Source organism: Neomonachus schauinslandi, chromosome 2 (assembly GCF_002201575.2).
Source record: "Neomonachus schauinslandi chromosome 2, ASM220157v2, whole genome shotgun sequence".
Lineage (NCBI taxonomy): Eukaryota > Metazoa > Chordata > Mammalia > Carnivora > Phocidae > Neomonachus > Neomonachus schauinslandi.
Window position 1 is genome coordinate 81739730 of NC_058404.1, and position 27006 is coordinate 81766735.

The following is a 27006-nucleotide window of genomic DNA, read 5'->3' on the forward strand; positions in this document are numbered from 1 at the left end:
CATATACAATAGTTGTGAAAAACCTTTCTCTGATAGCAACAAGTAATAGGCTATAAAATACTGGTCTAAAATTGTTTTTCGAGTTGTAGACTAAGTGAAGCAGTGGTTCAGACAAAAATAAAAGTAATTATTTCCCATTACAAGTTTTAACAAATTTGTGCTTTACTACCATGTTGTTCTTTGGGATAAATGGGTAAAAGACAACTAATGATAATATAGCAGTCCTAGAATCACTTCCTAGGATTATTGTCACTAGAAAACATAAGGCAAAGCAAGTATTAGGGAGTCACACTAGACAATTTGTTTTTCCTTATAACTACTTGTCTAGAGCTTCAGAGCACAAACACTAATAAAAGTCAGTCATCATTATGATGTCATTCTCATAATTTCCTTAGAAATAAACTAGCAAGTACAAAAAATATTTATAATGTACGACATCATCTATGTGCCTTTCCATTGCTTAAACTTTGGGTTATATTTAGGGAGGGTTCCTGTTCGTTATAAAGAACACCTTCTGGGTGAAATAAAATACATTAATAAGAGCGTTCTGAAGTCAAACTATCTTTTCAAATTGCATATGTGCTGGTGTAGCTTAAACACTACGGCCCAAGACAACTGTGTGACCTAATCTGGCATATTAGGACAAGATTTTTTCATTTTTGCAACCTAAACTCTTTGGAAGGTGTTTATCTGTCACTGAAATGATTTCAGTATCTAAAACCAGCTCCTAAATGTTATCCGCCCACTGGTATGGCATGGGCCCTAGATGACATTAATAACACACCAAACTGTTTGGAGAAACGAGTGCTCCAATGACATTTTCAGTTAGAGTTTTCGATGCTCCCCCACTTTAAACCCATAAAACGTCTATGCCCTTTACCCACATTCAATTTCCGAGTAATTACATCTTGCACAGAATGGGAGACACAGGAGAGTTGAGAAGTTTTGTTTGTCTGAGAATGAATTCTCAACCTTCCATTCTTGCATGTAACTTCTTGGATGATGCATTTCCCCACGTCCCATTCTACAGGTGTTTCATCAGGCAGAGTTAATGAGTTTCTACCACTTTACATAGTCTCTTTGACATTTAACACCCTCCCCGTGACATGTGCCTTTTGGAGTATAAAATGGACTAGAAAAACAAAAGAACAAAAGAATCTCAGGTTTTTTCAAATACATTAGAAGGGCATAGCCCTTCCCCATAAGTTCTAATATTTAGACTCTCAATTTGTTTTGGCAGAAAAATCAAACTTCCCACTCACCCAGGATAGGGGAAGGCTTATCTCACCACAGGTGAAACTTTTCCCTAAGACCTGCATGAACATTTTCACCTGTTGGCTGCTTACGACTTCAAAAAAAGAATCTATCATTAATTCTACAGAAGGGCCCTCTGTCAACCAGCATCAAACTGGGGCTCTTCTAGCAAGCCACACTTAGCTTCCTTGACCCTTTATATTGCTCAAGGCCAAATCAAATGTAGCTACCTTTTCTGCTTCAACAAGTTAGTCCAAGATTGACTCCTACTTAAAAACAGGCTGCGTGGACCAGGAACTTGATGAGTGTAACTTTCTATTAGTTTATTATGTAACCCTCATAGAAGACAGCCCCATTGGCCTTCAGTGCTGATTCTGGAAACAAAATTTTTTTCAAATGTTCACAGACTGGATCTTAGATAGTTATTGGACGAATTTTGCACAAGTACTCGAGTCAGACAGCATGAATTTGAATCCTAGTTCTGCCAGTTACCAGATATATATCTTTCAGAAGATTACTTAACTTTTCTAAAAATGAGTTTTCTTATCTAGAAAATAGGATAATAATGCCCAGATCATAGGACTATTGCAAGGATTAAATGGAAGCATATTTTGCAACATCTCTGAAATGTAGTGGACTTCACAAAGGTGCATCCCCTTCCCTAAACCAAAGGCATGTAGAAGACTGGCTGTATAAAAGATGAATTTGCCAGAGACTATCTTTAGCCCCTTTCTGTTTGGCCAGCGTCATCTGAAGGGTCATCCTTTACACGGAGTAGCTGTCCTCCTTCTCTACCCCAAAGCACTCTACCTTTATGAAAGCAATGTTTATTGCAATGTCACAAGGCAGGACACATGAAGAGGATATTATTAGGATACTGAAGGAGACATAAGTAGAATGACCTGCTATAGTATCCGGTTGTAACCAATGAATGATAAGAGGACTGGCTAAGTATCACAATCACATAGAATGACAAAGCCGCGGTATATTATCGAAGAATAAATCACCCTTGCCCTGAAGAGTTGATCGTTTAAGCCAAGCTGTCATGGAGTCTGAGAAATAAAGAGTAATGCCTTGAAAGACAATGATTTGGAAAGAAATCCAGGCTAAGCATCTTTCTTTTCAGTGTTTATGCTTTCATACATATTGTGAGAAAGTTTTTGTCCCTGTGACTGTTGAGACCAGAATAAAGTCTATCGGGAGCTGCTTTGCCGAGAACGCTGTGGCCCTATGACAAGCCAGTAAACAGCTCTTCAGTCTCACTCCTTGATCCCCTTCTTTCCACTCAGAGTCGTTTACATCTTTAATAACTTTTTAATAGTCTATATGAAGTCTATAACTTACTGGTCTAAGTTGTTATCAGAAATTTTATTTTATTATATTTTAAGAGTTTTATTTATTTATTTGTCAGAGAGACAGCACAAGCAGGGAGGGCAGCAGGCAGAGGGAGAAGCAGACTCCCCGCTGAGCAAGGAGCCCGATTGTGGGGCTCGATCCCAGGACCCCAGGATCATGACCTGAGCCGAAGGCAGACGCTTAACCGACTGAGCCACCCAGGTGTCCCCAGAAATTTTATTTTTAAGTACAATTTAATTTGGATATGCAGAGAGCAAATGTCTTCCCAATAATTTAAGAACATTTCCTATTTTTACTTTGTTTTCAATATTTGAGAACATCTTTAATCCCCCATTTCCACCCCCCCCCCCAATCTAACTCTAGTAGCATCTTTAATCCCAAGACATCCTACTCTGGAAAAAATACACTTAATGCACTCAGAATCATAGATAACAAAATATTGCATTTTAACCAGTTTTTTTCCTTGAACAACTTTTATGCCGTTTTCTACTGATTTTTTTTAAACCTTGCAACATTCCCCCAAAGACTGCTTCTCACTAATTTCCTGGCTCTTAAAAAAATTCCTTTTCTTTAAGTTTGGTGTCATAATAATACTTCTCAGAGCCTCCAGGGAGGATACTGAACTTAATTATATTATGGCTACTGTAATTTGGTGGGTCAGCCACACTTACTTCCTTAACCAATTCATATGCTACTCAAGGCTAAACCAAGAGTAACCTCTCTTTATGCTTCAGCAACAAGCTGTTCCAAGAAAGCCGTTGTTTATAGTATTGAGAAACTGTTCCTCCAAGCCACATCCCAGTGTAATGTTCAGTTGGCAAAAAGAAGGTTGTATGTTGTTCAACACGGAAATCTGCCTCATTCGACCACCCAAGAGGGCAGCAAAAATAAGTCACCTAGTAAAGGTGGTCTTTTATACAAAGGTCAAACAGAACTTTACTGGAAACTTTGGGTGGACTGGGAAGTCCTGGCTGAATATAGTGAACTGCATAATTTAACATGTGCTCAGCTTTTACTATATAAGTGAAGCTTATTGCAAGACTGATGCATGCTTGTTGATGTTTTTTCTTTAAGAAACAGTGATTTAAAAAAAAAAAAAATGAAGCAAGATGGCTTGTGCAAGATATTCCTTCCTAATCCTGACACAAGTCTAGATCAGCCCCTTTCTCACTCTGCTTTTTTTTTTCTTTTCTTTTTTTAATTGGCAATTGTCTGTAGTGATAGCCACCTGCTTTTCCTGCTTTTCTTGATGACTGAAAGGAGGAGAAGATACTAGGGAAGTAGGAGAGCAAAAGCAGGAGGCTCGGTCATTGTGTTGCTTCTATCAGGCACAAAATATACTTAAGTTAAAGTTAACTGACATTCTCTCAATTTTTAAAACATTTTTGTTTTTAGTCATTTTGTTGCCATCATCAAGGTCATTTTTATGCCTATTTTATGATAAAGAGTTAGTGATCAGTTGTGGTATAGTTAAGGACATTTTGTAACTTTAAAATTATAAAATTTTAGGGTGGCCATTTGTCCTAGTTTGCTTGGATAAGTTCTGGTCTATGTTCTAATGAAATCAGGAGACCCTCTGTTCATTCTCAAAAATATACCAGTTTGGATGACAAATTAAATTGTCACCCTTATTGTAATACATATTTCACCTGCTAAGCATGGGCAAATGAGGAAAATTCTAAAAGTACGCTTTTAGACAAAAATGTCAGTTGTGTTTAGTAAATGATTCTAAAGGTTGGTATATAGGAAGATGACATCAGTATGGTCCCTGTCTTCTCAGAGTTTAGGTCTACATGGAGAGATAACGGCAGTGTAAGGTGGTTCGTCTTACAATAAAGGACGTAATTCATAAAGAATGTTCTTAGGCTATTTTGTAAAGAGCAGAAGGGTGGAGTTATATATAGACAGTGTTTCACTGTTAATGGTAGAAAGCAGCAGTATACCCAGGGGGTCAAAACAATGCAGTTGGGATTTGAGATATGGATAAAAGCCCCAGGTGTGCCAATGACTGATGTAAATCCAATATAAATAATTTAGAGTAGGAAGTTGCAGAACGCAATCAAAAGCACCTATATTTTCTTGTTACTAGTCCCATACATATAAGTCTCAGAAACAGTTCTTGGTAATGTTGTCCTAAAAAATGCAAAACTCTAAGAATAAAAACCATAAAAAAATTAGGTTTTTAAATAGGACTAAACTGTGACAAATACATTAGACAAATACATTAACTTTTTAAAGATACCCCTAATTTTGTTAAAATATTGTACAAATGACATTCTAGTGGTCTTCAAAGACTTAAAGCAACATAATTTCTCAGAGAGGAGTGTACTGAGAATAACTAATTGATCATCTAAATTTGGGGTCAGCCAACTTTTTCTTAGGGCCAAATAGCAAATATTTAAGGTTCTGTGGGTCATATAGGCTCTCTCTGACCACTACTCAATTCCACTGTTGTAGCACAAAAGGAGCCACAGATAATATGTAAACAAATGTGTTCCAATAAAACTTTATAAAAACAGGCAGCAGGCCAGATTTGGTCTGTAGTTTGCCAACCCCTAATCTAAGTGATTACCACATAGTGTGTCTTTTTTTTTTTTTTAAAGATTTTATTTATTTATTTGAGAGAGAGAGAATGAGAGAGAGCACATGAGAGGGGGGAGGGTCAGAGGGAGAAGCAGACTCCCTGCGGAGCAGGGAGCCCGATGTGGGACTCGATCCAAGGACTCCAGGATCGTGACCTGACCCGAAGGCAGTCGCTTAACCAACTGAGCCACCCAGGCGCCCCACATACAGTGTCTTAAGTATACTTTACTCTGGCCTACAAGCCAAATAATGTCCACATATGTTGAAGTAGTTGGTATAATTTATTATATGCTTTAAATTCAATTATTTAACTATAATCTTAAATTTATTTTCCAAGAACCAACCATTGTAACCACAGTGATCTTTTGTTAATATTTTAACATTACTAAAACAAAAAGAAATGATGTAATTAGCTCCAGTTTTTTAATAATTGGTCACCTTTTATATTCAGAAACTCATAAATATATCATACTTATTCTTTATTTCTTCTATAAAAATGAAGAATAAAGAAAAAGTATTTGCTTTGGACATTTATCCTAAGTAAGGATCGAGATCGAAAAAAATTTTGTTTCTGTTCAATCTGATCCAAGGTCCTTTATTTTAAAAAGAAGTTGAGGAACATCATATTGCATATGAATAGTCTAAGCAAATTAATAAGATTTCAAAATTCTTGGACAAGAATGTAAAATCCCCCACCCCCCCCCACCAAAAGGGTCTATCTAAAGACACATTCAGGGGGTGTCTGGGTGGCTCAGTCAGTTAAGCGGCTGCCTTTGGCTCAGATCATGAACTCAGAATCCTGGGATCAAGCCCCATGTGGGGCTCCCTGCTCAGTGGGGAGTCTGCTTCTCCCTCTCCTTCTGCCACTCCCCCCCACCCCCATGCTCTCTCTCTTTCTCTCAAATAAATAAATGAAAATGAAATCTAAAAAAAAAAGAAAGAAAGAAAAGAACAACAAAACAAGAACATAAAATCCTGAGATCTGAACAATGGAGCTTACTGGAAGTTACTACTTTAATGTGGGCTAGATTACAAAACTAGAGATTTATTTCCAGTGCCCAAACCTTCTCAGGCTTCACATTTCTATTTCTTCCTCTTTGAACCTAAAGATTCTTGAGCTTTCTTACCATCAAAATCTGCATTTGAGAAAAGAGCTGAAATCTCACTAAACTAAAAAGACTGGTAAGGTTAAGAGTCAGTTTTCTTGGGGACATTTGCATTCTAAGAGATCAGACTAATAAAAATTTTTCCATTGAACTTTAAAAAATATATTTCATACATCCTTGCTTTTGTAAATACAATTTTAATGTCTTAGTGGCATCCTTTAAAAGAACAATCTTATCTGTATTTTTTTCACACATGGAGATTGTTTTCTTGAAAATAACTCTAATCATCAATAGCATTAATAGTGCTGTTTCATGTCTCTATTCCCTTAAGAAATTCCATTTAATTGAAATATCGTTGAAAAGTGAATGCAATTCTCTTTTTCTATTTTGGCATTTGAGGGTGTTTTTTCTTTTTCTTTTTTTAGAGATTTTTATTTATTTATTTGTCAGAGAGAGAGAGTACAAGCAGGGGGAGTGGCAGAGTGAGTGGGAGAAGCAGGCTCCCCGCTGAGCAGGGAGCCCAATGCAGGACTCGATCCCAGGACCCTGAGATCACGACCTGAGCTGAAGGCAGACACGTAACGGATTGAGCCACCCAGGCGTCCCAACCTTTGAGGATGTTTTGAAAGAAAGAAATCTAACCCACGGTGAATAGGTTGGCAAGTAGTGCCATTTAGCCCTTCACTTTGTGTTCATGGAGAAACACCATTTTCATCTATGAAGAGCACCTGAACAACCAACAGGTATTGTCATCCTGACATGAATCTGTCAGTCGTGCTGTCTTGACTTCAGGGTATGTTATGGTATGTTCTTTCTACTCTGCAAATCTGCTGTTTCCTACCCTGCTATGTTTCCACTTCTTGGGAAGTCAACCCCTTGAGTGCCGTGTATGTTCTCCATTATTTCACTGTCATTCAGAAACATGAACATTCTGGGAAAACTAACAGCAAAACATCAGACTGTTAAATAATGAAGATTAATTTTACATATAATTCAATGTCAGTATGACTCTGTGTGGCTAACCAATCTCAAACAAATTATTTCGTTTCTCCAGGCTCCGGTTTCCTCAACTGCAGGATGAAAGAGCTAGGTTAAATGATTCCAAAGGTCCCTTTGACTTCTAAAAGTTTTATGATTTTATGACTAAAGCACATGCTGCTTAGTGACAGCTATTTTTCTTTGAAGTTCAGAAGCCATTTTTGCTTTCCCGGCTCTGTCCCTAAAAGTTGATATTGAACTGACTGCCAGACAAATGAGATGCTACAGTACAGTACCATGATCTGAGAGGTCCACAATCTCTTCTAGGCATTTTGGCAATCCAAAAAGTTTGAAAAGCAAGAGCTTTCTTATAAGTTTAGTGTAAATTTATTTTCCAGCAAAACTAGACCTGAACTGCTGTGAAGCATTTTATAGTCTTTATTGATTCCACTCAGTATGCATATTCAGATGTTTTTCTGTACATTTATGACAAGGTGCTACCCTGGACCCCACCACGGTTGTCAAGTAATATGTAATAAGTGAACCATATTGATTTCGTAGAAATCGGAACATCCTACAATTCTGAAAACTTATCTTGTCTCAAGGGTGTCACGTAGAGGATGGTGAGGGACGGCAAACCCGGTATGTTTCTAAGGATGACCTTAATACTACAATGTTTCATTCTTGCAACTAAGAATAAATGATGCTTGGTATAATTTTCATGTTTTCATGACACTTTCATGTATATCCTTTGATAATTCTCACCATGCATCTTTTAAATTATTAGCTAATCAAAATAATCAGCTAATAAGAAGTCCCCATTCCTTGTTATGGGTAAATGGAAATGTTACGCATTTGAATATTTTGCAGGTCAATGTTGGGAACAATCAGACAGCCTCATACTAAATAAATGAACAAATAAATGGGGAGATATTTGAACCTGCTTAGAAAGTAACCCGGGCACACAAATCCGAAAGCCTTCATTCCCTCCATCTTTCTCTCTTTCTAATACTACCAATCTCTATCTGAATGTTTACAATTAATTCATCATAATCCCTCAACATACAAAAAGAGCATTTCTGGACTTTTCCCAGTTCCTCTGGTTCAATCCAAAGAGGTGCAATAAACATCAGCTTGATGAATGAATCCATCAATGAATGAACGACACACCTAAAGCCATCTCCCCCATGTAGACCTGAGCCATATTACTTTTGCAGATCTACAAAGCACAGGGGAGACATTCAGTAAGTTCCTACACAGAAACCCTTCGGAAAACAGGTTATTCCTCTGAGCTGAATTCCACAGCCCTGCTTTTCGAACAAACCAAAAGTAGCTTTATTACCATCTATCTTCTGGTTAATAATCCTCTGGCTGGATCTCATCTGGACCTTCTAAGAGTGAAAGGCCAGTTCCAGAGAAAAATGTTTTCCCATCATATGACATAACCAAGTGGCAGAATGAAGAGTCTGACAAGGGGTCAGGGTAGTGAAATAAAGCAGAAGGGGCAAGTCATTTCAATGTTCTACATGAGCGAATTAAAGACGCTTTTAGAAGGAACAAATATGACTGAGAATGGTAAAATACGTGTTACGGAAAACAAGTAAACTTTTTAAGTGAAGGCTAGTGAGTCCTTAGGCATGATTTTAGGCAGAAAGAACAGAAGGGAAAGTCTGTCATACACTTATGTAATACTACTCCTATTTAAAACTCAGACATATAAGATAGAAACTAGTTTTTTTCCATTAAAAAGAAATTAACTTTTTATTTTTGAATGCTTATTGCATGTAGTTAGCATTAATATGAAGAACATGCTTAAATGTGACAAAGGCTTTCAATGAGAAAACAAATAACTAAAGATTTTCCTGTTAGCGATAAAAGTATACACATCCTTGGGTAGAGTCAGGATCTGCACTTTTCGAACTTTCTCTTGCTTTCATTTAAGTGAATAAACAAGAACAGATTTTAATATGTATATTAAATACCTAGCAAAGGCACCCTAACAGACTCATGTAAATATTCAAAGTATAAAAAAGGTGACAATATTACTCTTTAAGTAGTCTACAGCACATTAATCATACTATTATGACTAAAGACAAATTAAAACATGTCATACTTGTTTACCAAAGTTAATTAAATTGCACACAATGGAGCTCAACGTCAGTGGAAAGAAAATGTGAATTTTACAGCCACAGGGTGCAAAATATTCCAAAACTATATGTTATAAAAATGCAAAACCTTATCATTAAATATTTCGTATTCTCTGAGCATGTTGGAGGCAGTTCCCTACATACATCTGGTATCCTTGTAGATTTGGATGCAAACTCTATAGTGACTCACTAATAAATATGATTAATGGAGGAAATTGAAATAGAAATTTTACAGAAGGCTTTCAAAACAAGGAGAGGACTGTGGGTTGTGTAGCTGTGTTTCCTACAGGGCCTCAGTGACCCTTTTGTGGAGTAGAGTCATATTTTGCAGCTTAGAAGTTATTAAGTCAGTCTCTTGGATGTCATTATTTCTGGTGATTCAGCAATGTTTCCTGATGCATATTTTACTGGTCCATCAAATCTAGGGTATCTTGGTCTATATGTCTTAAAAATGGAAGTGGACATAAGAAACTAGTATTGAGTGAACATTGACAAAGCACCACCTAATTAGGTATATCGTACCTACAGAAAGCTTTCGTTGGGTTGCTTTGCAACTCATGAATGTCCCTACTATCGATGTGACACAGATGAAAGCTCAGTAATAAACAGCATGGGGAGGAGGGCAGACAGAATTAAATATTAAGAGCCTGGACTCTGATTCAGAGCAGGCTTAGTTGCCCCATGAGCAGTGAATGTCTGCTGTCTGCATGGATAGCCCAGCATCCACGCCCTCTTCGTCTAGGAAGAACAATTCCTTTCTAGGAAGTGTTCTAGGAAGAACACTTCCTTTCTAGGAAGTGTTCTAGGAAGAACTTTCCTCCGGGGCACTACCCCTTCCATGCTTGGGGTTCAGTGCTTTGGACTAAGCTGATCTCTGCCCCTAGCTCCAGAGAAGGGCATGTGACCCATGCCTGGCCAATCATAGCAGCACATGTTCTGAAATTCATGCGTGGCCTCAGTTACAAGACTTATGTTGGAACTCTTAGGAAAAAGCAGCTCCTACTCCTCCGGATTTGCTAAGCTGGTGAGCCTGGGGCTGCTACGGTCTGTGCCACAGAAGAAAGTCTGCCCAAGAATGAAGCTAGCGCAAGGGAAAGCCCCAAGTCAAAACAGGGGAAAGCAAAGCCAACAGTTGTTTTGTTTTGTTTTGGGATTAAGCCCATTTGAACGGAGTTTCTGTTTTTCCTAGGATCTTCTCCCCTTGCATGCATTTTTCAATTATTTCTAGATTCAATTCTTAAGTTGCCTTGCCCTCTGGACGAGGAGAAGCTCCCAAATCCCCTACAAGGGGAAATAGAGCAGTCACAGCACCTGAAGAAGCCAACTGGTTCCAGAGAAGCCTACCACATCGCTGGGGGCTGGCCATAATTGTCCTTGTTGCCTACCATAGAAAGAAACTCCGAATCTTTCGGTGAGTACATAAGACCCTTTATGAGTACTGTCCCTTGCCCCAGTTTACATGTCTAGCTTCATCTCAGTCCCCACGATCTTTCCTGCATAAAAGGCTCTTGCCTCTTTTCTGCCAATACCCTTTAAGAGTCGTTCCCTGTATACCAGGTAATTTATTGTTTCCTCTCCCTCATTAGATTTTTCTCATATCCCTATTGCTTTTCCTGCCCACCATCCATTCCCTGTGGTCAGAGCACTCTGATTTTCCTGTGGGGAACTACCTTCCACACTCCAGGTCCCGTGTTTTGGGTTGGGTTCCAGAGATGGATCCTGTTCAGTACCTAACACATATTATGAATTGTCTCCCGGTCCATGTTTAATGGTAACTGAATAGTAAGTTCCCAGACAGTGACAGAGTGGAGCAGGCTGTACTGGTGAAAATCATCAAGATCCTTCAACATAAAATTTCTGATGAAGCAAAACAAAAACAAACACACAAACAAATAAAGACCACCTAGCCATATCTCAGCAGGTGCAGACATGATGACAAACAAATGCTTTTGGTAGGATTAATGTAAGCAAACAACCTAAGACAGTCTGAATATTAGTGTCTTCACACATATCTATTTTGTTCTAACTCTTGTTTCCAAATGTGGTTCAAAATTGTGAGTTTGACATTTTCTCAAGTTAAAATCTTAGGGTTATCAGCAAGTTACATCGACATTCTAATTTACTATTAGTATGTTTCCCAGATCCAAAGATAAACAATTGGGGGTGGGGTGCAGGGAAGAGGACATTCTGTGCTGGAATTTTTGGAAGCACATGCTCGTGTAGTCCTAACATTATAGTCACCAATTTAATATTGTCTCCATCATTTAAAGATTCCTTTCCGTCTGTTGACAACTCTTTTACCATTGAGTTTCTCTCCTGGGTGGCATTTAAGCTATATTTAAAACTTACATCTTGTTTACATATGCTCCTGAGCCAGAACCTTTGATTTACAGGAAGGAATTTGCTGATCTCTTTCCTTCCCCACAAAAAAATTACTGACGTTATAGTAACTGCGTCTATGACTGTTATTGTTGATCTCCTCAAAAGGTTGATAACAAATGCAAAGCTTAGGTATCTTGGCTTTGCTTGTGCTATAGTCCGAAATAAAAGTCAAGAAGATTATAGAAATATTCTACATTTAGCCTATGCATTTACAGTTGCATGCCTAAATACTACCTGATTAAAAATTAGGTGTGTCATTTGGGGGAAAAGCTTATCTTTAGCAATATTTCATTCAGCCACACAGGGTTCTGTTATACATATGCATACATATAAGTATGTATATATAAAATATGTAAGTATTACATATTTTTAAACCATGTAGTACACTTACAGACAATAAAACTGAGCAGTGAAATACTTTTCTTGAGGGAAGAATTAAAAATACCAGCCCATTATATGTCATCCAAAACTAATGGGAAACGAAGAGAAATTAGACATTCATGCAACTAAAGCATGAACATCTGGGTCAACCAAGTTATGCCCTGATCATTAATGAGAAATTAATGATCGCTTTGTATTTTGTATCTTGTAAAAAGGCATTATTTCCCAATGTTTTCAGTCTAATATAGCCAAATAAGGGTATATTTCTTCATCCAAAACTGAGTCTAAATTCCTCTGTTTGATAATGTCAATGTTATCCCAAAAAGCACAATAAAAACTTTCTCATGATGGAGACAACAAAAAAATTGACAAGACTTGTTTTCAATTACTAAATATTTTGTGAAAAATTAAATATATTCTGATGCAATATCATCATTCATCTTTAATAACATAAATTTTCAAGTACCACAATAAATTCAAATTAACAAAATTATGGGATTAAATTTTCTACAGTGTTTTCCAAATGTCACCCAAGGCAGTCATAATTTAACTATGAATCTGTTTTGAACTCATTTATATTTCAACCCATTAAATGTTTGGTATTTAAAATTAACTTGTAATGAATTACAGAAAGGGAAAAAATTAAATTGTAGAAATAAAAAGCTTACTGGCATGCTTCATCTGGAAGTTTAACAACAAATGTGTGGCTAAGACTAACTCTCGGGTACAGGAAAGGTCTCACTTTTCATATGATATCCAACAATGTGACTAAATGCCTCCCAGAAATTTAGAATTAGAAATGCAAAGGTTAGATAAAGTTAAAGGTCATCCCCCTACAGGCAAGAGGGGGCCAGCTCCCTACCAAGTTTCTAGCAGACCTGCTTCCCTAGGGCACATCATAAAAGTAATTTACTGACAACTCACCTTACCAGGGGTCATTGGGGGCCTCAAGTCTTCTGGAATTCACTTTTAAGAAGCATGATTAAGTGGGGACAACTATTGGCCCTAAAGTATTTATGCTGAGAACAAATGTCTGTCAGAATTAAATTCTTTGTGTGTGGTGGTTTCAGACTTAAAAAAAGATGTGTGGCCTGATGAAAAGCACATATATTCTATTCACCAAATTAAATCTTAGAATGAATACTGGTTAATTGCTTTATTAGGTTTTAAAAAAATACTCCAGAAATCCAAATAGACAACATAGCCTAATAAAGTGGAGAATGGATTTACCAAGTTAGTTAAATCCTTTTCAATCTTTTCTAGTCCAGTTTTGTCTTATGCTGGAGGAAAAAAAGCATTCACATTATTTCAAAGAAAAATGAAAATGTCATTTAAACTGAGCCAAGAAAAGTTGACTTACTTTAAAATTTTTGCAAGAAAATAGATTTCCTGATTAAAACAAATCTCCAGCCTTTTGTGTTTTTGATAGTGTTGACATGAAATATTTGGTTTAATATTAGGCTGAGATGGCTTTTCCACATTCAAAAAAATTACTAAAGGTTAGCAATGGACAAAATTAAAGCAGATTATCCGACACTGTGTGTGGGATACAGCTCTAATCTCTATAGTGCGTGGAAGCGAAGCTGGTCCTTTCAACTGCACAGCACACATCTCAGTAATAACAGGGGATGAGGCATACAATTTCAAGGAACACCCACAATGAAAATTATTCTTTCGAAACAAAGAATTGTTTTGGAATAAGTTAGGTTAATTGGCACCATGGGATTTCTCTCAAAGAAACACAGAGCACTGAAATCCTTACAAGTGCAAGTAAAATGATCAAGCATTACTCTCTTTCCCTTTTCAATTGTTCACATCTAGTTTATTCTATCCACAATGAAATTAACTTTTGTAGTTTCATGGGCAGGTAGAATAGGAGATCGTTTTTTGCCCGCTGAATTTATAGCCTGAAGGACTGGTTAGTTAAATGAAGTTCAGTTGCCAACAACAAAGAAGAAACTCACTGAGTCTATCTGGGAATACTCTACTTTTGAGAGTAAATTATGGGTACTTTGTAAGTAAGGTCATTATTTTTTAATTTAAATAGCTAAAAATTCCCTGCAACAACATTTGCATATCCTTCTTATTAGAGGGCCATAGTTTTGTATTCTGTCATCACTTTACTCCTCTCGACTTCAAGATACCTGGATTTGGCCTCTTGTATGCTAAATCCGAGTATAATTATACTTTAAAAAATGATCCTCTGACCCCTTTTCTCCACTTAAATTTGCATTTCCCAAGGAGGTATGTGTGTGTGTGTATGTGTGCACACATACAGTATTTGGTTGTGGTTACTATTTTTAGGAATTATTATTTACAACTGGTGTAGAGTGACTCCTCTTCTTTATTTTACCATGACTGATATTTTCCTGTCATTTAGAACCTTTCACTGGAACCCATTAAATGTCCTATGTTGTTAATGTACCAAGTTTGAAAATTTGCACTTTAAACCTATGGGAAAGGAGGTATAAATTCAGTAAACAGTATATGTAAAAATGTTTACACTTAATAAGTTATTTTTTTTAAAGATTATTTATTTATTTATTTATTTATTTTTAGAGAGAGAGAGAGCATGAGTGGTGGGTGGGGGGAGAGGGAGAGAGAATCTTAAACAGGTTCCACACCCAGCGTGGAGCTTGACAATAGGGCTTGATCTAACGACCTTGAGGTCATGATCTGAGCTGAAATCAAGAGTCAGAGGGTTAACAAACTGAGCCATCCAGGTGCCCTAATAGGGTAAATTTCTAAATATTCCTCCAAGTATTGACCACCAAAAGTTGGAACTGAAAGGAACCTCACCTATCACTGATTCTCTTATTTACAGGTGAAAAATTGAAGCTTGAGTGGTCAATGACTGGCCCATGAGCACAAAGCATATTCGCAGCAGAGCTGGTGCTCGAAGTCAGTATTCTATATCCCTGCTTCCTCTCTCGTCCCTCCGAGTCTACTCTCAACAAGGCTGCTATTGATCTTGTTTCAATAGTTTGTCAGATCACGTCACTCTTCCGTTCAAAATCCTCCAGTGATTCCCCATTTCACTTGAAGTAAAAGCCAAAGACCTTAGAACATGTTAAGGCCCTACATTAAACAAAGCATGCCTCCCATCCCCACCAACACACAGATGCACAACTCTGTGACCTCACCTCCAAGGACTACTTTTTCTTCCTTTACTCAGCTCCAGACTGGTCTCCTCCTCAGTCCACTTTAAGGTCATAATCTATCTTCACCTTCAGACTTGTAGATTTGAAAACTTACCACCCTGTTATCCCTACAAACTAAAGATATTACCCTGCCATTATTAACTGAAACCTGAAGTCTCACTTCATGCTGAGTTACATAGCTTTTAAAAGTTTAACTGGAGTAATGATGACCACACATATGTATTTTACTTGACTCAATGAATGATAGAATTTTTTCAAATAAAAGATTCCACCACCAAAAAAAAAAAAAAAAAAAAAGTTTGAGTAATGATGACCACACAGAAAGGTGAGGGCACTTATTGGCCATTGTGGTAGGATGCCCGGTAAGCTTTGTACTAGCAGACGCTGACGGGGTTTCTGCATCAGGACAAAGGAGAAAAAAAAAATCAGAATAAAGCAAAGTAAGCCCCACACTCTCTGAGCCTGGGCAAGCATGAAGCCTCTAGTGCCTGAGTCACACTGGTTGCTTCTCTTTCCCATAATTCCCCTGGAAACAGTTGGAGACTAGCACTGCTTTCCATGTCACAGAATTTGGAGCTAGAAAGGACCAAAGGTATCATTTAGCCTAGTCCTCTGACTTCAAAGATGAGGACGCAGAGATCCCAGGTTAAGCAGACTGCTCCAAGGCTCATAACCACTGGCAAAATGGGTACCCTCATCTTGGCAGTGGATGAGTGCTATGGCCACGCAGTGAGGTGGGATATGACAGGAATGCAACAGATTAGGGATCAAAGGTGTTGAAAATTGATGCTGTCATCACAGGTTTTCCTTAGTAGTGCCGGTAATAATTATTTACAAAGGAAGAAGCTCACCTAGTCCCTCATGTCCAAAAGTTGTGTTTTGTTTTTGTTTCTACGCAGAAGTTTTATATGTATTGACATTTAATCAAAGCCAAAATCTTAAAATAGACACCCACCCACACACCTACACCCACCCACCCACGTACACACACACACGCGCGCACACACACACACACACACTCATACACAAGCTTCCTTGGACAAGGAGACACTCTCTTTAGGTTGCAATTAAGGAGCTATGCCAGCTATTGGGTAAATCTTTTTGGAACTAGCCACATTACTGCGAGTCACAAAATCCTAAGATCAGCCCCAGGTGACATGCACAGAGACCCTGAGTGTAAATACATTATTAATGTCATGGGGTTAATCTGATCTTCCAAACCCCTGGAGATTTGAACAGAAATTTTAATGGTGGTTAAAAGGGGGAAAAAACCACAGCAGATTGGATAAGAGAGAACAAGCTACGTGGCTTTTTCAAATTCAGGTCATAGGCTTGAGTCCAGTCTAAGGTTAGGAATTGATATCTTATGACAGATGTTTGGTGACCTGTGTGTGGAGGGAAGTCAGTTCAAGTTTTGTTTCACCTTTTCTGAATAGGTGTGCTCACATCCATCCAACAAAGATGTTTGAACTGTGAGAGCCTTATCACCAATTCTTTCATAGAAAGCCCAAAATGTTAATGGGAATTAAATATAGTTATCTTTTTATCCTTTTTAGAGTAATGCTTTCCTAATTTTTTCTAATCTCAAGAGTCTTCCATTGTCATTGTGTACACTGTGTTTTTTTCTTTCTTCTAGGAATTTTTTTGAACAGTTTCAAATTGTTGGCTAAGGGTTGTCAGAACAGATGTGTTTTCCCTATCTAGAAATAGCCTGAGGTCAGATGTAATTTTATTTAAGTTTGTGATCCATTTGGATCAAAGGTGCTTTAGGATAGGAGGCTGGTTTAGAAATAGCTTATTAAAATTTTTTTAAAAAGTAAAGAATTTAGCTACTCTTGAAGAGAGAGACAGAATATTTGATATTTGGATATTTGAAAGGAATATTATTTTCTCAAGAATTTTTTAACAATATGTAAATTTTTAAGATCCTTTTGTCATAATGTTTTATTTTTATATTAGCTTCAGTTTATTAGGTTCAGTTCATAATCAGATTAAATAATTTTAATTGCTAGCAATGATGGAATTAAATTCACTGATGTTCTCATCTTCTGTTCTTGTCCTACTACAATGTGTGTGATGGAGTAATCAGCACATATTTTATCTTAAATAACTATTTTTTACAGATTTTCTGTGATTTGAAATTTAGGTGTGTGGAATTACATATTATTTTAAAATGAGTGAATAGATGAACTTAAAATTAAATTGTACATGCCATGTCCAGGTAGAGTAAAATGGAAATTCATTGACTAAAGGATTCCAATTTTACTTCCCTTTTGATGGTAATTCCTGAGAGCCATTGTGACCACATGTGTGGTCACCTGGTATCACAAAGTCATGCTGAGAGAGGTAATTAGATGGTTTAGAAAAAGTTTTCTCAAGCTTTTCTCATTATAATACATTATAGAATGGCCTCAATAAAGAGCACTTTATTTTTCAAAACATATCTTTTTTTTTTTTAAAGATTTTATTTATTTATTTGTCAGAAAGAGACAGAGCACAAGCAGAGGGAGTGGCAGAGGGATAGGAGAAGCAGGCTCCCTGTTCAGCAGGGGGCCCGATGTGGGCTCCATCCCAGGACCCCGGGATCATGACCTGAGCCGAAGGCAGACGCTTAACCAACTGAGCCACCCAGGCGCCCCTCAAAACATATCTTGACTGCAAAGTCCAGAGCTGATTTAATAATCTAGGCAGTGATCCAATTTTTAAAAACACTTTATAGGGGCACCGGGGTGGCTCAGTCGGTTGTGCTTCCAACTCTTGATTACGGCCCAGGTCATGATGTCAGTGTCGTGGGATTGAGCCCCGCACTGGGCTCTGCACTGCGCATAGAGACTACTTAAGATTCTCTCTCTCCCTCTCCCTCTGTCCCTCCATCCCGCCCCCCTCTATAAATAAATAAATAAATAAATAAATAAATAATAAAACACTTTATATATGTCCTCAGTTCTCGTCTCGTTGGCATTATGATAGTTCAACATAATCACAGACTTTACAGACTTAAAAATAACTAACAGTCAGTTGATGAATACTACCAAGAAATAAACTAAAATGTATTGTAGTAATTGATAATGTATTTATTATATATGATTATTATATATTATACAAATAAATCTATCTATATATTTATTATATAAATGTAAAAATTAAAGAAATCTGTTAAAAACAAAATGCTACATAAACAAGAGGGAGATAGTTGAGGTCATTCCATTTACATTTTCTTGCATTTGATCTCCAACACATTTCAATGATATTTGTGGTTGCTCTTGTTTAACTTTGAAGTTTTCCTTTAAAGTTCTCTCTTCCCTGACTTCATGGTACATTTTACTGACCTGCTTTAAAAAATATATATATTCTGTGGAGTAATACGCTCTCTAAGTCATGACATTACATGTTAACTTCGAAGCAACTCTGCCCGACTGCCTCCCTCCCAAATCCCGAGATTCTATGTCTGTGCTTTGAGCAATAGTTGCTAGTGGGCAAAAATATGTGCCTTCTTAGTTTTCAGTCCCAGTATATTTCCTTTGCAAATCCTACAATTTATTAAGTCTATGGCAGATTGACACAAACCATGTTCCAAAATAAACACACAAAAAGACCTTCATTACTATAATATCCAGGTTGAGAAAAACTACTGTGGAAGCACGGAAATTCTAGTGAAAGGCTGCTGCCGTGCTCAGGGGTCGCCACTCTGTGCTTAATCATCCTTGGGCATGTGCTCTGAGAAACCCCAGGACTGGGGATTTTTGCATCACGAGGCAGGTAACAATGCCATCCACCTACTGTCAAGAGGTGATGCTGTAAAAGTGAAGGTTTTGTCTTTCTCTAGTTACACACTAAAATAAAAATATGTTCTAGGTTTTTCTTTTTGAATTAAAGAAAACACACACATACATCAATATAACTTTGTTTCCATGGATCTGCCATATAATTTTGGTGCAAATGCTAACACTACCACAGAATTTCCTTAAGTTATCATTCAATCCCATATTAAGGGGGCTGTCACATACTAGGGCATATAGTTAACAGTGGCCCCTGGAGCTTGTGGGTCGTTCTGGGGGCTGGTCTTGTTTTCCCTCCTTCCCCCCTTTTCATGTTAGTATGATAGATGATAAGAGCTAATACTTACAAAGCATTTCAGATTCATGTGAGATTGTACATATAAAGTGTCAGGTGTAACCTTTTATTACTGTTCTGCAGATGAAGAAACTCAGACTAGAGAGATTAAATCACTTGCCTAAGGCCAAACAACTGGCACACGGTGTGGATACAGTGACTGGAACTCAAGTTTGTATGCTTGACCCTAGATCTAGGCCGTCAGGTTCCTCACTGTCCTGCCAGCCAGGTCTAGCGCTACAGAGAGTACTAACATGGCCCGTCACCAATCTCTGCTTCTTTTTTTTTTTTTTTCTGCTGCTTGAACATACTTCTCAGTCTTTCCTCCTGAACAGTCAGCTGACTAAAGGCAGAGAGTAGGAGAGCACTGGGGTTCAGAGCATGACATCAGATAACTGCCTTGGAAATATGGCTCTGGTGCTTGCTAGCTGTGTTAGCCTGGGCAGTTTGCCTAACTTCTGGGCCTCAGTCTCTTCATCTGTGAAATGGGATAGTAATACGTGCCTCACAGGGTTACTGTCAGAATTACAGGGGTCATCTCTGTCATGGCTTAACAAAAGTAAGTGCTTAAAAATAAATGGTGGCTATGATTGGTAAGAATGAAGACTGAAGGATACTTGCTAACAACACAGCTTGCTTGAGGACTGTAGTTTTGAGAAAGAAAAGTTTTTGAATGTCTCTAAAAGGGAGCGTTATGCTACTTTCTCCCATTTATAGGTAGTTTTGTGATGCCTGATATTTTCTTTTCGTTAGATAATATAGCTCCTGGAAAGCAATGACAGGTGGCATCAACAATAGCTCTTCTTTCTCCTCCTTCTAGTCAGATACTGTGAGGTGGTGGCAGCCACATTCAGACAGATGCTTTTTACAAATGGCAGAGTCTTTCTCTAGGGCCCAGATTTCTTAGTTTTTCACTTGTTTTAATGATTACCACAGACTACTGAGATTTATAGGCTCTATTTCCTCTGCCCTTCAAGTCTTAGATAAATATAAAGACATTAATGTAAAAACTTTCCTCACCTCAGCTGTGACTTATGGGACCTAAAATGTAGGAGAAGGCAGGCCTTTCTCTACTCAACCGGAGGGACATTACATCGGCCACTTCAGTTTCTGCTTCAGTAAAAAACATGATGCATGATGGAAAAATAATTTATAGATTGAACTGATGTATACTGGCATGCACCATATATATGCACATTTACATTTATTAAAACGTTTTATCAATAGGATTGCAAAGGCCAAAATAAAGAAATAAGAACACGAGAAATGAAAACTAACTTAATTAACCGAACAAAAAATGACACTGACATTATTTCACATCACCAAGGGACTTTTTGCTTTACATAAAATAATTGCTCCGTGAACATTCCTAGTAGATTTGAAATGAGATTCAACTTATTTAAAAATTAAAAACAGCATTTTTCACAGAGTATAGGGCATTCTGACGTAAAGTGTCAGGGACACTCCATAAAAAAAAAATAGTTGGGTTTAATACCATGTCATTACTACCTCGATATAAAAAAATAACTGTGGCCCCAAATTTTACTTGTTAATCTACATTTTGCTTACATTTTAACTTAATGGTTTGGAGCCAGGATGTTAAACTACAAAGAAAGGGAAGGCATTAAAAAGTTTTTATATGGGGGCAGACTATTTCATTAACTTTCTAACCACTTTTAGAATGAAGTTATCTAATGGTTATTTCCACCTCTATAGCAAGTCTCTCCTAATGCAGTAATCTGATTGGCCAAAAACTTCAAAAATGCCATATATACAAAAACATTTTAGGATGGTGATTCTTCTTTTGCAATATTTACCAAATATATTTTGCAAGCTTTCTTTCAAGGAAACACATGCTTTCTTCCAACCTAAAGTATGCTTAAAAGCAGGCTTCTAATGATTTTCTGAGAAGGTATTTGACCCACAGTCCAGTCATCGACATATGCATTTGTGTGCGTGATATATATCCACTACTACTTTTGATAAGCAAGTTGCTTTTTCTTCTGCTCTGACTTATTTCACTTGAGAAAAAATATACTAACATTTCATGGGCTACCATAAGATAGCAAGTTGAAGGCAGAGGAAAACATGAAAGGTTAGGTCTCTGACAAACCTCAGAGAAGCAGGACATCAGCCCCAACGGGTTGATGAGCACTTGGATTTCATTAAACTTTCGATGCTCATGATTATGCGTGTGATTTACAAGCATGTGAAATCAGAGGCTGCCCCACTGGGGCTTGCCCCGGCACACCCTGCGTCCTCCTCCACATGCTCCCGTGGCTCGGGCGCCTGGGCCACTGTCTCTCAAGAGTCCCACCTCAATGGACTCAGTCACCCGGACAATCAGCAGCTTTCAGCCTTATGTCCTCTCCTCCCCTGGTAAAAGGATTGTTTCGAAAAGCATCTTTTGAAATGAGGATCCAAGTAGATAGAGAGGGACAGGAGTGCAGTCACACTTGTTCCAATGATAGACAAGTCTTTCGGCTTTGTCTGCTGCACGCTGCTAGCCAAAAGGGCTGCTGTGGGTGTGAGCCTCTCCGTCTTCTGGCCGCTCATGAGAACTAAGTGGCAGAGGAAGCTGCGTGTTGGTTTCCTTGAGAGGCCACCCTGTAGGTAACAGGTGCAGGCTTGTCCTTCCTGCACACACACAAAGCTAAGGCTGACTTTCAGATCCTTGGTAGTCAGAAGTTTGGTAAAATTACACTAGAATAACGTTTGGTGTCCTTGTCATTTTTACAAGGGTTTACAGATATAAACGCAAACTACACATTTTAGGAACAGGAACGCTCTTTTGCCAACTAGGTGAATACCAGGTTCCAAAAGGAACAAAAACAGGAAAAATTTATAGGCAAAGCAATAGTCCAGTTAGAATTGTTGAGATTTTACAATACTATTTTTCAAAACTTTGTATCAAGAATCTTATATGGTGCAAGAATGAACTCATCTTCTCCCTCAAAGTGGACAAGTAATATGTATAGGCCAAGTAAGTGACAAAAGGTACAGGGCAAATGACAACTAGTATTCAACCATTTGCTCCCCGTGGACACTTCAGTAATAGCACTTGGGCATCGTCTGGGCAGAGAAAGTGTGCCTCATTCAATGTGTAACTGACCCAGGGGTTTGGTTCAGTCTAGATCGGTGCCTCTCAAATTGGCTACACATTGAAATTGCTTGGGAAAGCTTTAAAATCATACCAATGCCCAGGTTCCAATCGCAGACAGTGCGATTTAGTTTGGGCAACAGAATTTTTGAAAGCTTTCAATTATACTGTGCAGCCATTCCTGAGAACCACTGGCTTGTCATTCCCAAGGACTTCAGACAGATGAAGCTGGTTCTAGCACTTGCCAGAAGGTCTGATTCAGAATTCAGATATAAGCTCAATTTAAAAATTTCAAACTACCAGTATCTTAAAGAAGTTTTTACCCAGGGAGATAGATAGTATGATTTTTAAAATTTCTCCCTTTGGGATAAGACAACCACAACAAACAATGCACATGCACACACATACACACACATACACACCCACAAATGAAGATTTTAAAGACTGCTCACCAATTGAACACTTGGATCATTCTTCAGTGTATTAGTGGTTAGCTTATACAGGGCACTGTAATCAAAAATCTACCAAATCACTACATACTTTTAAAACATTTTTCTGACTCACTCTTCACTTGGCAATTTCACAAAGCTTAGTCTTCTAGGATTTGAGCTATTGTGAATGGGATCATCTCTTCCCAAATGAATGGCAGTTTAAATTCATATGGCATAAGAATTTATTCCATTAATCCAACTCGACAATTTGTTTCCTATAACAAAGAAAAGTCAATTCTCTAGCTTGTGTTTTGCATTTTTGCATATAACTTTGGTTTGGTGAGACACAGACAATTATGTGTACTGAAATCTCCTATAATATAGGCAGCACGCTATGGGTGTTTAAAAATAAGACATCATATTTTTAGCTTCAGACAGGACCACGTAGGGGAGAGTTGTCTAACTTCCCTGGATGATTGGCTATGTTGATGACACTTCTCTGAAGTAGCTTTAAGAATCAGGGCTGGTAAAGGTTTGAGGATACCAACCAAGTCCAGCTTCTTGCCACAAAAAGGTCAATCCTTTACCAGGTGACAGAAATTCCTGTTGATTCTTAATTAACAATTAGCAGAAATGGAATTCCAGATTCCCTTATAGCAAGCACTATTTTTTAGAAACTCTTGTAATCAGGAATTCCTCTTTATATTTGATTTAATATATTCAAACTGATCAGTAGTGAATATCATGGGGGGATCTTCATGGTGGTTTGTCTTGTTTTCATTTCAAACATAGGAAGGTTAGGTTTAGTATACCTTATTAATTTCTGTAATCTGAGTATTGCCATCAATACTTTAGTCAGTTAAAAAAGCTTTATGCCCCCTCTTAGAATTTTAAAACTGAAAACACAGAGAAGTGATATACATAATAATTATGAAGATGCTATTTGTATTATTTATGTAAAATGATTATTGACAAACACAGAATACTGCCATGAACACACTAACTATTCATATATCAAGAAGCCTGAAAAAATTACTGTGAAATAGGTGTGAAATTTTTTTTTTACTTCAGGAGTCTCTGAGGGGCATATCACAAAAATCAATGGTATGATCAGCTCATGAATGTGTTGGCATCTGCCCCATCATACCAACAGTAGCCTCTTCTAATAGTTACAATTCGTGACTTGTGAGGGAAGCTTCATGGAGCCTAAGATAAGGACGGTTGTAGCATCACCCACCTGAGGTAACAAGGCTGTGGTCTCATTACTCACTATACAGTATACACTCAACTATGCCATGGTAGGTTCCTATCTTATTGACATCATTAATCCCAAATTCCAAGAGAATTCAAATATCGCACTTTAAAAAAATACGTTATATTATGTATTCTACAAATGGAGAATCATGGATTTTGAAGTTTATGTTAAGCCCTAAAAGGCCTACAACTGTCCTAGGAAACAAGGCACAAAGGGGTTTCTACAGAATTTCCAGAGGCCTGCAGAACATACCTACTGCAGAATCATGGCACTGTCATAATCTTCTTGTTCAATTTTATTGCCTGATGAAATGTCTCATGGTCGGAGAAGCAAAACTTTCATTCACTATCCCAATGAATGGGCGTAAGTTGAAACAGAGGCACTCTGAAGGAACCCTAATTAAAAGGCTGTCATTCCTTAGGCAGGTAAATTGAAGTAGAAATGAGAACATCAGTTCTTTACTTCTTACAACAAAATTGAGCCCATTTCTTACACCTACATTTTATCATGCATTATCTTGTTAATACCAATATTTTTATTCAAATAATATTTAAAAGCTATATGTTATTCTTTCAAATACTTGAAAATATATTCTAAAGCCACTGGCAATGTGTATCATGGTTTATGTCCTTCATCTCCGTAATGCTCTATGAAGGGACATTAAGGAAGTCATTCATGAGCAGGTTAAATAACACACAAGAGAATGATAAATCACATTATTTACACTGATAAAAAGAAAATACTGGAGTTACTCTAAATGTCTCATAATTAGGAAATGGAATACCCAGAAGAGATAAAAACTAAGTTTTTGAGAAAAGTTTTCAAATCTGGTAACATACTCATGACATATGGTTATGTCCAAAAAAAGAAGGCTAAAAAGATGTATATATGGTTTGATTTCAATTTTATTTTAAAGCTGCTTAGGAGAAAAGCAAGAAGAAAACATGTTCTTGTATGTTTCCACATTTATTAATATGGACCTGTATTACCTTTGCAGTCAGGATAAATTCATCTAATTTTAATATAAAAGCTGGAAGTATATAAAAATGTTAGTAGTGGTATTCTTTAACTGATGAGATTATAGGTGATGATTTTTAAAATACATTCCCCAATTTTTTCTTTCATAGACAGTACGTTCAACTTTCACAGCAAGAAAAATACACTGCTAGTGAGTAATGTACTTAATGCTGTATCTTAATTCTTTGCTCTTTAGGTACCACTGGCAGTGAATTCTCGGAACACATTTCAAAATGTACTTATTAAAGTCTTATGTGCAAAACACTAATGCTTCATCTTAAGAGACTTTTGGTGATTTGCTGGGAATTCTAATGAAAACTTTTATCGGGAGAAAGTTGAAACTACTGAGTTAAACAGATTTTCCAAATGATCTATGTGTTGGTGCTGAAGTCCTTTTCCATAAAGGACCATACGTACCACAAAATACTTATCTTATGCAGGAAGTCTTGGTGACACAGTCACAACACACAACTGAATTTGGGTGGTACCAACAATACGGAATATAGAATCCCTGTATTCTAACTGAATCATTCTCATTATTTTGCATGGTAGGTAATGAATCGATATCAGGACTATACCTGTATTTTTTCCTGACTTGTTTCTTCTGGTTTTGATGTTCTTACCTTTGAATAGAGCTCAACAAAGCAAGGAGGAGTTCATTTCTATATGAGCAGAAGAGTATAAATCCTCCTTTGACTTTTTTCCCCATGTAAGAAATATAAAAGACAACCAGTTCTTCTCAAATCATACTATTACTTTGTTTCATTCTAAATTAGTCATGAGCTGTTGAATGTGCCTCAACTTTAAAACGTCACAGTTCGCTCTGCAGCTTCATCCTGCTAATAGTATCGCATGTTATGCTCTCGCCAGACAAACTTGACAGTAATTTTATTTACATACTACTAGATTATTTAACGTGAGAATTCAAATTGGAGAAGTGAGGAAGAAGGCAATATATGCATATGTACTATAAAAATGGCCAATTATAGATGAGCACATTTGACTTACCTGTAAAAACATTGTACAAGGAAGGACCAGTAAAAGTAGCATTTTTCATGACAGACTCAAAAATGGATGCGGTAAAAGAATGCTTTGCTATTGCCAAAATAACCAAAAGACCTCTTTGTTTCTACTAGCAAGTGCTGACACACAATTCTAAGTATGATGCCTGTTAAACAACATTTAAACAGGTACTTTATAAAACCAAGAATTATTTTAAATATATAAATTACATAAGGAAAGCATGTCAAGGTATCAACCTGAATGCACTGCTTCAGAGTCACCAAATAACATTAAAAATGTAATGTCACTGTCCCAGTTCAGTTGCCATAATTATTGTCCCCTTAGGTTGTCTCCTTATGTTCTCCTTAAACATTCTTTCTTTTATTACAAATACTTTCAGTGAGAGTGATAACCCTAAAATAAAATTAACATAGCCAGAGCAAAGATAAATAAAATTTAAAAAGCCAACCTTTATTCCACTTTGAACAAGTTTGTGAATGTCCAAATAAGGCTCCTTGAAAATTTCTCCTTCAGGGGTAAGTATCTTCACGTAACCTTCTTTTTCCAGAATGAAGAGACGGTGCGAGCCATCCCCACTATGCAGGGCGCCGACAGGCTGGCGCAGCCCACTCACAACCTCCTGAATACAGAAGCAGTTGTGTTTGTGCTTTCTAAACAAATTAAAGAAAACCAGTAAGCTTTTCTTGAGGTGAAGGAGGTAAAGGATGCACTTAGCATCC

At 37.4% G+C, this 27006-nt stretch overlaps 1 protein-coding gene across 1 annotated transcript in view; it reads right to left on the minus strand.

The window, feature by feature from the left end:
- Window positions 1-27006, minus strand: part of LOC110571204 (hedgehog interacting protein) — a 90547-nt gene that overhangs the window by 49928 nt on the left and 13613 nt on the right. Inside the window, exon 4 of the mRNA XM_021679319.2 lies at window positions 26736-26937. Coding sequence (XP_021534994.1) covers window positions 26736-26937 — 202 coding nt within the window. The remainder of the gene's footprint in view (window positions 1-26735; window positions 26938-27006) is intronic.